Source organism: Juglans regia, chromosome 13 (genome assembly GCF_001411555.2).
Source record: "Juglans regia cultivar Chandler chromosome 13, Walnut 2.0, whole genome shotgun sequence".
NCBI lineage: Eukaryota > Viridiplantae > Streptophyta > Magnoliopsida > Fagales > Juglandaceae > Juglans > Juglans regia.
Genome location: NC_049913.1, coordinates 9,701,338 through 9,715,227, shown reverse-complemented (window position 1 = coordinate 9,715,227; position 13,890 = coordinate 9,701,338). Strand labels below are relative to the sequence as shown.

Below are 13,890 nucleotides of genomic sequence, written 5' to 3'. Positions count from 1 at the left end.
AAAACAAGATTTGCCGTTCGATAGCGGCTTTATATATGTAAAGAGATATATATATATATATATATATATATGAGTTGTGCTACACAGAAACCCCATACCCTCCACACCCACCTAAAAATATGTGATTTTATTTTTTTATCCTCATATTTCATATTGAATTTTGTGCAAGGTGTGAAACTTATGTTTAGAATTTTTATATATATATACACACCTTAAAATTTCGATTCCGATCAATCGAACGCGCAATCCCACCTGCTTCGCTCGATCTATCAGCCTGCGTTTTTGTTTATACTTGGGTTCATTGAAGAAATTGCGATTACCGGGAAATCGAAACCCGGCTTGGTACTTCGGCACGTCTCCATGATCTTCCGCGTTGAGAAATGTGCCAAAAATATCCACAATCTCCTCGATTCATCAACATCTCGTGCCGTAATCCATGCTTTTTCTCGAATCCGGTCTCATTCGTGTCTTTCTTCTCCTCTGGAGTCTTCTTCCCTCACTCGGCACGAACATCAACAATGCCAAGACTCGAAAAGATTGTCTGAGCTTGACATTCTCGTAGCTAAGGTTCCTTTTGGAACCAGCGACGATGAAGTTCTTCGGTCTCTCTCGCATGATCAAGCGTGTAATAGCATAGGGTTGTCTAGTGACCTTGTTGAGAAGCTGCTTCATAGGTTTAAGGATGATTGGAAGTCTGCATTGGGCGTGTTCAGATGGGCAGAGTCGCGGTCTGGTTATAAGCACACGCCGGAAGCGTATGAGATGTTGGTGGACATATTGGGTAAAATGAAGCAGATGGATAAGATGAAGAGTATCCTAGAAGAAATGAATCGGTTTCATGTCGTTAGGAGTGACACCGTCGCGAAGGTCATGAGGAGGTTTTGTGGTGCAGGGCAATGGGAAGAGGCTGTGAGGACATTTGATCGGTTGGGAACTTTCGGGTTGGAGAAGAACACAGAATCGATGAACTTGTTGCTGGACACGCTTTGCAAAGAGAGTAAGGTTGAGCTGGCGCGCGAGGTTTTCTTGGAGCTCAAGTCGCATATTTCGCCGAATGCTCTAACGTTTAACATTTTCATTCACGGTTGGTGCAAAGTGAATCGAGTGGATGAGGCGCATTGGACGATCCAAGAGATGAAGGGACATGGGTGTCGCCCTTGTGTAATCAGCTATTCGACAATCATGCAATTCTATTGCCGACAAGGCAAATTTGATAAAGTCTATAAGCTGCTTGATGAAATGCAAGCTCAGGCTTGCCCACCAAATGTTGTTACTTTCACCACAATCATGTGTTCGCTGGCAAAGTCGGAGGAGTTTGAGCAAGCATTACGTATTTATGACAGAATGAAGATGGCTGGATGTAAACCGGATGCGCTATTCTACAATGCATTGATCCATACTCTCGGGAGAGCTGGTCATGTACAGGAGGCTGTTCGTGTTTTTGAGGTGGAGATGCCCAAAACTGGCGTCAACCCAAATACATCAACTTATAATACAGTGATTGCTATGTTTTGCCATCACGGTCAGGAACAAAAGGCCTTGAATGTCCTCGAGGGCATGGAGAAATCAGGCCTCTGTAAGCCTGATGCTCAGACATACTACCCGTTGCTCAAGGCGTGCTTTAAATCTGGGAAAACAGGCAGTTGCCTGAGTAAATTATTGGATGACATGATCAACAAGCATTACCTTAGTCTTGATATATCAGCCTATAAACTTCTAATTCATGGGCTTTGCCGAGCAAATCAATGTGAGCGAGCTTACGAATTCTTGGAGAAGATGATAGCTCAAGGGATTACACCGAGATATCAGACATGCCGTTTGCTATTGGATGAAGTCAAACAGAAGAATTTGTATGATGTCTCTGAAAGAATTGAGGATTTGATGAAAAAATTATAAAGTTTCGAGTAAAGTGCATGTCGTGGTGAGACACTGCTTGAGGATGAAAGGGTTGAAATGCTGCTTTATCTTAATGGAGTATACTTTCAAGTGTATGACTTCATTTAGAAAGTAGTGGCAATGTTTTCAATGGGGCGGCTGAGGAGACACTGGACCTCCATTAGATGATTGGTTTGTCTTATTCATAGTATCTATTGCTTAGTCGTTCTTAGACCTGAGTTCAAATGAGATACAAATTAGGGAGCTAATTTATTGTTTTTTGTTCCTTGGTGAATTAAAAGTCGCCTATGTTAAAAAGAAAGAAAGAATACCAAGACCATATTCATATAGAAAAAAATAGACCCTGCTATTGTTTAATTGCTATTCATGACCATGTTCCTATGAGAGAGCTTGTGCTGTAGCTTGGAAGAGTGTTTTTCTCACACATGTTTATCCTAAGATTGCTGTTTAAGATTAAGAAAACAAATATACATTTAGATTGATTGATCTAACTCCTGCCCTTACGTCATGAATATCTGAAGAGCCTGTCTCAGTTGGTACATTGCAAAAAAAAAAAAAAAAAAAGTGTGTTATTGAGATCAATGGCTATGAACTGTCTGGTGCATGTCAGGCCAAGTCGTAGGAGTGATGCTTTAGAATTTCATGGTCAAGCTTATTATCTGCCTCATTGACTTGTGATATTATGGTGATGTATAAATCTCTCAAGTATTTTCCGCGGGCAATAGACTTAAAAGTGTACATACAGTAAGGAGAGAGAGAACTCTTCTACTTTGTTGAGGAAAGTCCTACTTGAGGCCAATTATAATGAAAGTTATGATGGAAGCAAAAGCGAGAACCATTTAGTTGGGTGTTTGCAAAAATCCACACCTCACAAAGCCTTGTGTGAGGATTCCATATCATGATTGCATATTGTAGATGTATTGTCCACTCTTTAGGGAAGCCCGTGGTTTAGCTCACCCATTTACCTCTAATTCGGCTTATGGATGGACCTCTAAAATCTTACATGATGGTGCGGCCCATTTCAGAATTTATTGATGAATGGTGGCTCCAATCCTGTGTATGGATTCAGGAAAATGCTGTGTTTTTGCTTTGGGCTGTGGACATTTTTCCAATTTAGAGACAGCATCTACGAGTTTCATTAGGAAAATGCTATTCCCAATCATATACAAGGTTGGATCTCATTGCTGACATGATTGCATATTTGTTTACTGTTTGTCTCTTTGTTACACGTTGGAGCAGCAGTGTCACATGTTCTTTGTCCTTTGGAGCAGAAAAAAGAAGAACAAAATGAGAGGGCGTGTAGCCCCCGATCCAATCATGCTGTGACAAATGATTATTTTTACCCATCAGGGTCCATATATATAAATTTCTCACCATGAACTCAGGCATGTGAATGATGGGCCACTTTATGATGATTATTATATTTTTACCAAAGGTGTAACTGTTCTAGTTCGAGCTCAGTGAGTTCGCAGTTGCCCGACATCTATTATACGTTGTTGCCAATGTGACTCGTAATCTATACATGACGTACCCGTTCCATGTGTAAGACGTGTCTATCTATATCCATCAACTTATAATATATACATATGGGCTTAATTGGATCATTATCTTTTCTTCCCTCATGTTCTTTAATAACTTCAGGATATAAAATTCCGTAAAATCATGGCCTTCCTTTTATAGTAGAACATAAATGAAAGGTCAGGATGTTACCAACTAGCAAAAGCAATCAATTAATAGGCTGGCTCTTATCTAGGGTATAGATGAGACATGGCATTTGACAATTGCAGGATCTTGGACTCTTTTTTCCCCTCATAATTATTCTTAGAAGGAGTTTACTTGGTGGGTTGTTGGAAAGGCCATACCCATTTTTTTCCTTTTTTTTTTAATTACTTGGAATAAATTCATATTAATAGATAAATGAAAAATAAAGTTATTTTTTCTACAGAACAACACTAATATAAAGTATGGACTGCCTAATCTTATTGACTTTTTAATGGCCAAAATTCCATCCCATGATTACATTGTGCGAGACGTTAACTTCTATGGCCATGGGAAGAAGGAAGGAAATGAAACGTACCATTCATTTGTCAGAGCAAATTGTGCAATAAAAGTGACATTAAAGATGGTGGTACCTACGTACACGGTATACATGGTGATAGAGCAAAGAGCGAAGGCAAAAAAGACTAGCCACATGCCTCTTTTTCTGCCTCTCCATCCACAATTCACATTTTATATCTTATAAAAAATATTTTTATATTCTATAAAAAATATCTACATATCTTATAAAAAAATTATAAATATAAAAAATAATAATTAATACGTAACACTCCTAATATATCTATAAAACTTGGGGACTTTTTCTCTTAATAATTAGCTTTTTTTTTTTTTTAACGTTTTATAGATCCACTAAAATATGGTTGGGTCAACCCTAAAGACGGTGAGTTAGGCACCTATGGCTATGACCAACCAACCCACCGTCCTCGTTTGAGTCTTGTGTTGCATGACGGTGTTAATGTTGGAAATGTATTTGTAAAAACTTGGTCTGGTTCCAATATATTATTAAATTTTGTTCGTTGGATAATGCTTATGTATCTATGTAGCATAAGCAATCGGTCGACGGTCTTTACTTTCAGTCACGCCCTTCCACTCAACGAAATAACCGACCCCGCCACGCTAATTTCCCTCGAAATTCTAAAACTACTTTACTAGACAACAAGATCCACTGCATTTCCCTACTAACTGATGAGACTCTCTCTCTCTCTCTCTCTGGGCTCTCACGGACCAAAGGAATCTCAATCTTTCTATGCTATCAGTCGATCCTTTTTCCCATCCATACGAAAAGACCCTCCAAGAATCTACCGATCAGATGGTCGTTTTCTTTTTGTTATCTTTCGCAGATACTCTAGCCACCATGTTCACACATTTTCAAAGGCCCCCCCTTTTTCTCTTTCATTACCTGCTTCGCTTCGTCCGTCGCAATAATGGCTTTCTTTGCTTCCTCTTTTTCCTCTCAATTCTCGTGTCCTTCGGTGCAATATCGATTGTGCTTCCTTTAGTTTTGTAAATCAATATCACACCGGTTAGTTATCTCTCTGTTTCAGATAACTGTCTTCATCAATCTTGCGCTCTTTCTTTCTTTCAGGTAGTCCGAGTGTTCTTTGTTTACTTAATAGATTCTACTTGTCCTCCAGGATTCCTCATCATTTTCGATGTTCCAGGACTTTCCCATCTTAAAGTATCAATTTCATTGCCTGTTCATCTTCACTTTATAAGCTCTAAGCAGTGTTTTCGTATTTTTGCCTTTGAAATCTAGTTTCCTTGGTCAATTCCGGTAAAAAATGCCACCTTCGTACTTCCCTCTTAGGTGGGAGAGCACCGGAGACCAGTGGTGGTATGCTTCACCCATCGATTGGGCAGCTGCCAATGGTCTCTATGATCTTGTCAGGGAGCTTCTCCACCTTGACACCAATCTCCTCATTAAGCTCACCTCCCTTCGTCGAATCCGCCGCCTGGAGACAGTCTGGGACGACGAAGCTCAGTTCGACGATGTAGCCAAATGTCGCTCCGAGGTTGCTAGAAGACTCCTTCTCGAGTGTGAAACAAAGAGGGGTCATAACTCTCTCATCAGAGCTGGCTATGGAGGGTGGCTTCTGTACACTGCTGCCTCGGCTGGGGATGTGGATTTTGTTAAGGACTTGCTAGAGAGAGAGCCTCTTCTTGTGTTTGGAGAAGGAGAATACGGTGTTACCGATATATTCTACGCTGCAGCGAGGAGCAAGAATTCTGAGGTTTTCAGACTATTGCTTGATTTCGCTCTTTCTCCGAGGTGTTGCCTTAGCAGTGGAGGTGAATTGGAGGAGCAGTTGGGTAATCTTGATCCAGAATTTAGGTGGGAGATGATGAACCGTGCTGTTCATGCTGCGGCTAGAGGAGGGAATATGGATATGTTAAGGGTGCTTCTTGCTGATTGTTCTGATGTTTTAGCTTATAAGGATGCTCAGGGATCTACAATCTTGCATACAGCCTCTGGCAGAGGGCAGGTTGAGGTAAGGCTTCCTATCTTTATATTCATGGATTCCAATGCTTTTAGACTTCTAGTACTTGTAACTAGCATCTCCTTGTTTGTACAAACTTTCTACCCAAGCACGCTTTACACTTTTATGGTGCGGAAGGGCATCCAACTCCTTAGAAGGGCCATTTATCATTTTTTTTTTTGTGTATTTGTGTTATTTCATGCCTTTTGGCCTCAAAGTGTCCTCTTTGCTGCTTAACTGCTTCCAACCTGTATAAATTCATTTGTGCGATACCTGTAATTATAACCATAACCATGTTTGGACTTACACACGCTAAAAAAAAAAAATTGCTTGAGAGGTTTTCTGTTTGTCCTAGTCAAGCCTTCAAGTTTCACACTCCTTCAGACCTCATGAAACCTACTACTCCATTGGTGTACTGAAGATTAAATTAACGCAGGTAGTAAAGGATCTAGTAGCATCCTTTGATATTATCACCTGCACAGATAATCAAGGGAATACAGCCCTACATGTTGCTGCATACAGGGGCTACTTGCCCGTCGTAGAGGTCCTGATTCTTGCCTCTCCTTCATTAGCCTCCTTGACAAACAATTATGGAGATACTCTTCTTCATATGGCAGTGGCTGGTTTCCGGACCCCTGGTTTCCGAAGACTGGACAGGCAGATTGGGCTCATGAATCACTTGTTATGCGGTAAGATTGTGAACATGGAGGACATCATCAATGTCAGGAACAATAACGGAAGAACTGCTCTTCACGTGGCAGTTATTGAGAACATTCAATGTAATCTAGTTGAACTCCTCATGACCGTCCCATCAATTGGATTGAACATCCGTGATGCTGATGGAATGACCCCTCTGGATATTCTCAAGCAACGGCCACAATCAGCATCTTCTGAAATTCTAATGAAGCAATTGATTTCTGCTGGAGGGATGTTCAATTGCCAGTATTACAAGGCAAGAAGCGCCCTTGTTTCCCATTTAAAAATGCAGGGCATTGGGAATAGTCCTGGAACTTCTTTCAGAATCCCCGATGCAGAGATATTCTTGTACACGGGTATTGAGAATGCGTCTGATGCCAGTTGTGATCAGGCGAGCATGGATTTGAGTGCTTGCTCTGGTGAATTCAGTCAGTTTGACTCGAACAACTCCTTGGACAATAAGAATATAGGTTCAGTACGTAATGCTGCAAAGCGCCTCAAGTTCCTACTTCGTTGGCCCCGTGGAAAAGAGAAAAAATCTGCTAGCAGAGAATTAAGAGATGATAGTTCTCTAGAATCATTCAGTATATCTAGAAACTTGGAAGACAGTCTAATCCCACTTCGGCAGAAATACTCAAAGTTTTCCCCCTTTCCAAACAATAAAAGAACATTTTCTCTTAGGAGTGATCTTCCAAGCCCATCCACCAAAAAGAAATTCACCCTGGGGCTTATGCACGGGGTTATTAAGGCAATGCCACATCTAGGTAATCCGGCAGACTCCCCTTCAAGTCAGTCAAGATCATCAACTTCTTCGCCTAGTTCAATTTATAAACAAAAGGGTATTGATATTGCTGGACCCTCGTGCTCAGCTGTGTCATTTAATAGTAAAGCGCCACCAATGAACTACAGACAGAATTCCTTGGAAAAGAGGTTGATGAACCAGTATTTCTGTGTTGGTGCACAAGGCCTGGATGTTAAAGATTCAGTTCACTATGCACAGCCACATCAGAATCACAAGCAATTAAGTTCTCTAGTAGCTTGATTTGACTGTATAAAAGAGTGGTGCTTTTGAGTACAATTTTTGTGAGCTAAAATATTCTTTTCATCCTCTCTTTCTGCGGTGAAGATTTTTGCATCGAATTACTTGATGCTTATTAATCTGTGTGTAACTTTGTTGTATCTATCAGCTTGGTATAACTTTTTAAGTGATTGTGAGACAAGAAAGAAGCCGAGATTATTGACAATATAAGCTCACACTTTCTTTGGTCACTCTGTAATTGCAGTCAGGTTGTTTCTCAAGCTCAAAAAATTGCTTTTACTCGTACTGTTCTCCTTGTATTATTTTTCTCACTCTGTAATGAGAAAATTGCTTATTTTCTCATTTCTCCACTGTGGTTTTCTGTTCCCACTTTTGGTTGGAGGCATAAGAAAAGGAAGGTCGTTCTCTACCGTTCTTGATGCAAACTTGCTGTTAATAGAATCAACATTGGCACTTGAAAATGACAGAATAGAATAGAAGCAAGCGATGCAAAAATACAACGATAATCCTAAACAAGGAAACAAAAGTTGGGCAACCACACCCAAGTTGTCAAGTATCATGGCCCAAATCAGGAGGTGGTCATTAAATAACCAACCCTTTTAGGTCCATGTCGTTAAATATTTTAATATGAATGTTAATAATTAGATTTTTGATTTTCTATGATCTACGATAGTAAAATAATAATAGTTAGAAAATGTACCTATCTTTATTACAGTTTGATAATGAATCTGACCTGACTATGAGAGAATGATCATACTAACAACTTTACCTTCGAGTGTCTCTTGATTGCTGGAGGCACAATGATATTGTGGGTGAGCACTCTTAACCCCTCAGTACTATTTATAGACTTCTGACCATCAAGAAATCTAGAGACTTTATTTCCCACTGTAATTAGATATAGAGGTAATCTTATCTCATTGGAGTTAATCTTATCTCATTGTGATTCATCAATTAAGTGATAAATATTGAGCTACTAAACTTATTAGGATATGGGTGTGTGAGACATAGAGTTTAAATAAAACTCTTACATTCTCCCACTTGGCCCATGCGCCCACAAAATAATATTTTCCATTCATGGGTTTATTATAGAAAATTAATCATACTGCGCAAATTCATTTCCAAAAAACTTTCTTAACTCAGAATACATTACGTGAGTTCCGTAATATCAATGTCAAACTAGCTATCAATGTGAGTCATGGCGGTCCTCTGTTATATGACCAACAAATTCCCTTCGATATATCACAATATCAGAAACTTAATTCAATACGATCTTTATTTGGGACAATTAAAGCTAATACTGTAATGCATTGGATTCCAATTCATGTCTATTGTAGATATTATCTTGTCATCATTCATCTACACCATTTAATTTATATATATATAAAGTGAAAATGCAAGAAAACAAAAACAACCACAATAGATATCTTTCAATTCCCAGTAACAAAATAATCAACATATCAATGATCTCTTTAACATGTTCACATCATGGGTATAAGCATATGACCCATTTTTTCAACAAGTCTTTTAAAGTATAATTATTAACACACTATTGTTATGGATATATTTGTTTATGTACTTTTTCCCTAACACTTAGATATTTAAAATTTGGATGGTGCTAAATCCACCGTTCCCAACTCCCACTGGGAGCTAATGTTAGGTATATTGTTCTTTTTTTTTTTGGTTGCCTTTTTTAATATGTCTTTTTTTATACTTTTAAATATTTTTTTAAAAAATAAAAAAATTACAATATTATTAAAAAATATTTCCTTAATCACTAAGTAAAAAAAATTTAAAAATTAAAAAAAAATTACCAGTAACGCCAAGTTGTAAGAATCAGTGGTGAAAGTATCATTTTTCTGGTTCCCACTAGTTATTTTGATGTGTTTTATTTGCTTTTTTTTTTTACATATATTTTTTTAACACTTTTAAATATATTGTTTTAAGAAAATATTCATAACATCATTAAAAATTGCATCCTTAATCACGAAGTAAAAACAAAAAACAAAAAACAAAAAAAAATGATAGCGATAGCATAGCTCCCAGTGGGAGTTGGGAGCGGGACACTTAGCATTTTCCTTAAAATTTCATTAAATACTTATTATTCGGAGAAAAATATACTAAGAAATTCTTGCAATACTTTCTTAGCGGCTTGGCTACAAGTTGACAACTCCAAGTCTTAAAATAAATTTCATCAGTCAGATACCATACATTGCGGCTTCAAAGCATACCACAAACTCAGTCTTTATTGCACAAGAAGCATTAAAAGATTTGCCTCATACTTTTCCATAAAATAACTCTACTAGATAGCAAAATACATAAGGATAACTATATTTTCTATCATTAGAGTAATCCTACAAAATTGAGTTTGAATATCCAGTTATCTTAAGAGCATCAGTTCTTCTTAAGACAACAATATAGTCTTTAATTTCTTGCAAATAACCTTGCACTCTTTTCACAGCTTTTGGGTCAAACATCCTTGGGCTACTTTGGCAACAACTTAATCAATTCAATGACACTTTAAAATACTAGGCATGTCACATTTTATTTTTAAAACAACTATTGAACAACAATTCTTCGTATAAAGTCTTCCAAAATTCTATGCAACTATATTTAGAGAATCCTAACAGTCATCGTCTTGGTATTAAAATTCAATATCAATTACAAATGATGTCTTATTCATAAATTTCATTTTTAAAGTTATTTATAGACATAATTTTAATGTCATACTACAAACCATGATTCATACTGGCCAAAAAGTCATATACATGCATGATCATAAATACAAATATACTCTCACTGATCTTAGGGTATATACATTAACAATAAATATTTTTCTTAAATCCAAAAACAGTATTGGTATTATCAAATTTCATATACCAATTTTTAAAAAATATGTTACATTTTCTAGGTAATCATTTTATTCGTTTTTTATAGACTTCAGACTTTTACTCTATAATTGTTTTCACATCTATTTGATGTAACTCTATACCATAATGAGCTATTAATATCGTAGTGATCCTTAATGAGTGTTTTTCGGGTTTATTAGAAACTTCTTTCTAATCAATGCTCATTTCTGAGTGAAATCCTTAATTACAAGTCTGATTTTATATCGTTCAACATTGTCTTTAAAGTCAGGATTTTGTCTCCAACATCCATTTACATTCGATTTTTTATACATTTCAGACAATTTAGAAGAAATTACAGACTTTACATTGATTCATGGATTTCAATCACTATTTCATGCATCCGTCTTTTATAAAATCACTTATTTCTATAACTTGTTAAAACATATGCAAACCTTTATTTATTTCTTTGTCAAATTCAAAATTTAAAAATACATCACGTAACCTAACTAAAAATCAAATCAAGAAGATCACATGAGGTTACCTGTTCTGATATCTCCATTGCCAATTCTTCAGCGGTGTTTCTCTGATAAGGTAGATGATCATTTGCTTGTTGTTCCATATTATCATTGAGATAATTATAAATACGAACTACAAGCATTTTGGAAGTACAATAATGCACTTTACGACAATCACATCTCTAGTTTCTATACTCCCACTGATTTTGCCAACCATAATGAATTTGATATTTTAATTTCCTCAAAATTCAAACTATGAATAGAGACAATAGAACTTAAATCATTTGGACATTCTGAGTAATTAATAATGTCTAATTAACTATTATATAATCTAATTTTTTTTCATTTGAATTGTAAAGTTTTACTTTAGATTGACTATTTATACATGTATATGCCTTAAATCAAGTATCATATCACTCCACAACTAAAAATAAGTCTTTGAGACTACTTATTAGGAACAAAATTTAAGATATACGTCATTATCTTTAATAATTTTACTGCACATTTTTTCAAGAAGTTAACAAAATAGGTCACGGTTATGGCTTGACTCATAATATTTTTCCTGGCACTCACTACTTCAATCCAATTCAATGATTTTTCACATTTCTATCTAACTACCATTTCTCCCCATGAGAAGTACCTCAAGAATTACTAATGACTTAAGACTTTTTATGTAGCAGATAGATACATTCATAACATGAAAATCATCTATAAAAGTAATGAAATACTTCTATCTATCAAATATTATAGATAAAAAGGTTTACATGCGTCTATATGCATTATCTCAAGAAACTCTCTATTCCTTGTACCATCTTTTCTTGATATGTTTGATTTGATTTCCTTTTATATAAACTAACACACATCCTAAGCTTAGAAAATCTAAATGCGAAAAATATTTTATTTGCTAATCTCTATAACTTTTATTAGAGATATTTTCCAAATTTTTATGTCACAAATTATGTTTCAAATTCTATGCCACAAATTATAAGAAACTTTTCATAAATTATTTTTCATTAGGTTTCAATACATGCCTTATGAGTGAAAAGGAAAAAGTTTTAAGAAAAACACTATTATGAAGGCATGACAAATAAAAATTTTATTGGAAGGAAAAATAGAACAAATATAAATGGCATTTTGAAACAATTTAAACATTTGTGCTTGAGTTCAACCACTAAAATGAGTACCAACATTTGCACTCAAATCTAATTTAATAAGAATGTATAAACATGTATAAGATCTGATTTGAAACTTATACAAAAAAAGATTTACCCTTCCATTCGAATTATATCTTACGCTTAGGGCACTTAAATATTTCTTTGTTTCTTTCAAACTTCAATCGACACAATTCTTATATTTTCATCACAATCATTTCTTTCATTTCCCAAAAAATACAAATGATTTTTCATACAAATTAGTAAAATAAATATGTATCTAGCTAACAACTATGCTACCAACTTGTTCATATCTCATTACTTTAATGAAATAATAATGCCTCTAAAGTAAACTATTATGTACAAAACTAAGAAATTCATATAGTTTGATATGTTAATTCAATATTCTTATACACTGTATTTTTCTGAACCAAGGTCTAAAACTCTTAGTGTAAATTTGGCATGCTCATGTTTATCTAAATTAGAATCCATTATGTATAGAAAATCTTATAAAGATATTCATATACTTACTGCAAGAAAAATATTTTAATCACATTAATGCTTTGAGTTCGACACTCACAAACAATAACAGAATTTAAGTCATTATGGATGAACTAATAGGGTCATCGAGATCCCTCATTTGGGAGTGAACCCCAAAGCACAAAATGTTCTCACAAATTTTAAATTCTGTGGATGAACTAGTTGTATCATTAGAATTCTCTTTTGGAAGTAAACTCTAACATACAAAGTATTCCCTCCAACCTTAAATTATGTAGATGAACTAGCTGTATCACTAGAATTCTCATTTGGGAGTAAACTCTGGCATACAAAATGTTCATTCCAACCTTAAATTATGTAGATGAACTAACTGTATCACCAAAATTCTCCTTTAGTAGTAAACTCTGGCATACATTTCCTCCAATCTTAAATTATGTGGATGAACTAGGTGTATTACCAGAATTCTCATTTGGGAGTAAAATCTGGCATACAAATTGATCATCCCAATTTTACTTTGATGGATGAACTAGTAGTGTCATCAAAATTTTCATTTAAGAGTAGATCTTAACACACAAATTTGTTCATTCCAAATTTCCTTTAATGAATGAACTAGTAGTGTTATCAAAATCCTCATTTGGAGGTAGATATTGACACACAAATTGTTCACTCCAACTTTATTTTAATGAATGAATTAGCAGTGTCATCAAAACACTCATTTGGGAATAGATTTTGACACACAAATTAAGTTCACTTTAACTTTATTTTGATGAATGAACTAGTAGTGTCATCAAAATCCTCATTTGGGAGTAGATCTTGACACTCAAATTATTCACTCAAATTTTCCTTTAATGAAAGAACTAGTAGTGTCATCAAAATCCTCATTTGAGAGTAGATCTTGACACACAAATTGTTCATTCTAATTTTCCACCTTACTATGAAGTTTAATGATTTTTTACCAAAATTTAAGAAAATCTTGTACTTTTGGGTAACTAATCTTTTCTTTAATTTTGGTGTAAATTATTTGCCCCATATTGAATAAACAATTACATATGGCATAATAATTTAAATAAGAGCCAAAATAAATATTAAAGAATTCATATATGTATTTAACAATAATAATATGCACATAAAAGAAAATAAAATTTAATTTTTTTTCTTTCTTTTATTTGGTTGGGCCACAACAGTGACCCATTTATATTGGTATGTTGGATTTTC

At 35.4% G+C, this 13,890-nt stretch overlaps 2 protein-coding genes across 2 annotated transcripts; both read left to right on the top strand.

The window, feature by feature from the left end:
• The first annotated feature begins 246 nt into the window (after positions 1 to 246).
• On the top strand, positions 247 to 2,144 carry LOC109019462 (pentatricopeptide repeat-containing protein At3g04130, mitochondrial). Its single transcript, XM_019001751.2, has one exon. It carries the CDS (start codon positions 361 to 363, stop codon positions 1,894 to 1,896), a length of 1,536 nt encoding a protein of 511 aa, XP_018857296.2. The 5' UTR covers positions 247 to 360; the 3' UTR covers positions 1,897 to 2,144.
• A 2,499-nt stretch (positions 2,145 to 4,643) lies between these two features.
• Positions 4,644 to 8,007, top strand: LOC109019470 (death-associated protein kinase 1-like). The gene is made up of 3 exons (XM_019001758.2): positions 4,644 to 4,975; positions 5,088 to 5,942; positions 6,367 to 8,007. The coding sequence occupies exons 2-3, from the start codon at positions 5,235 to 5,237 to the stop codon at positions 7,666 to 7,668; spliced, it is 2,010 nt and encodes a 669-aa protein (XP_018857303.1). The 5' UTR covers positions 4,644 to 4,975; positions 5,088 to 5,234; the 3' UTR covers positions 7,669 to 8,007.
• Positions 8,008 to 13,890: the final 5,883 nt, after the last annotated feature.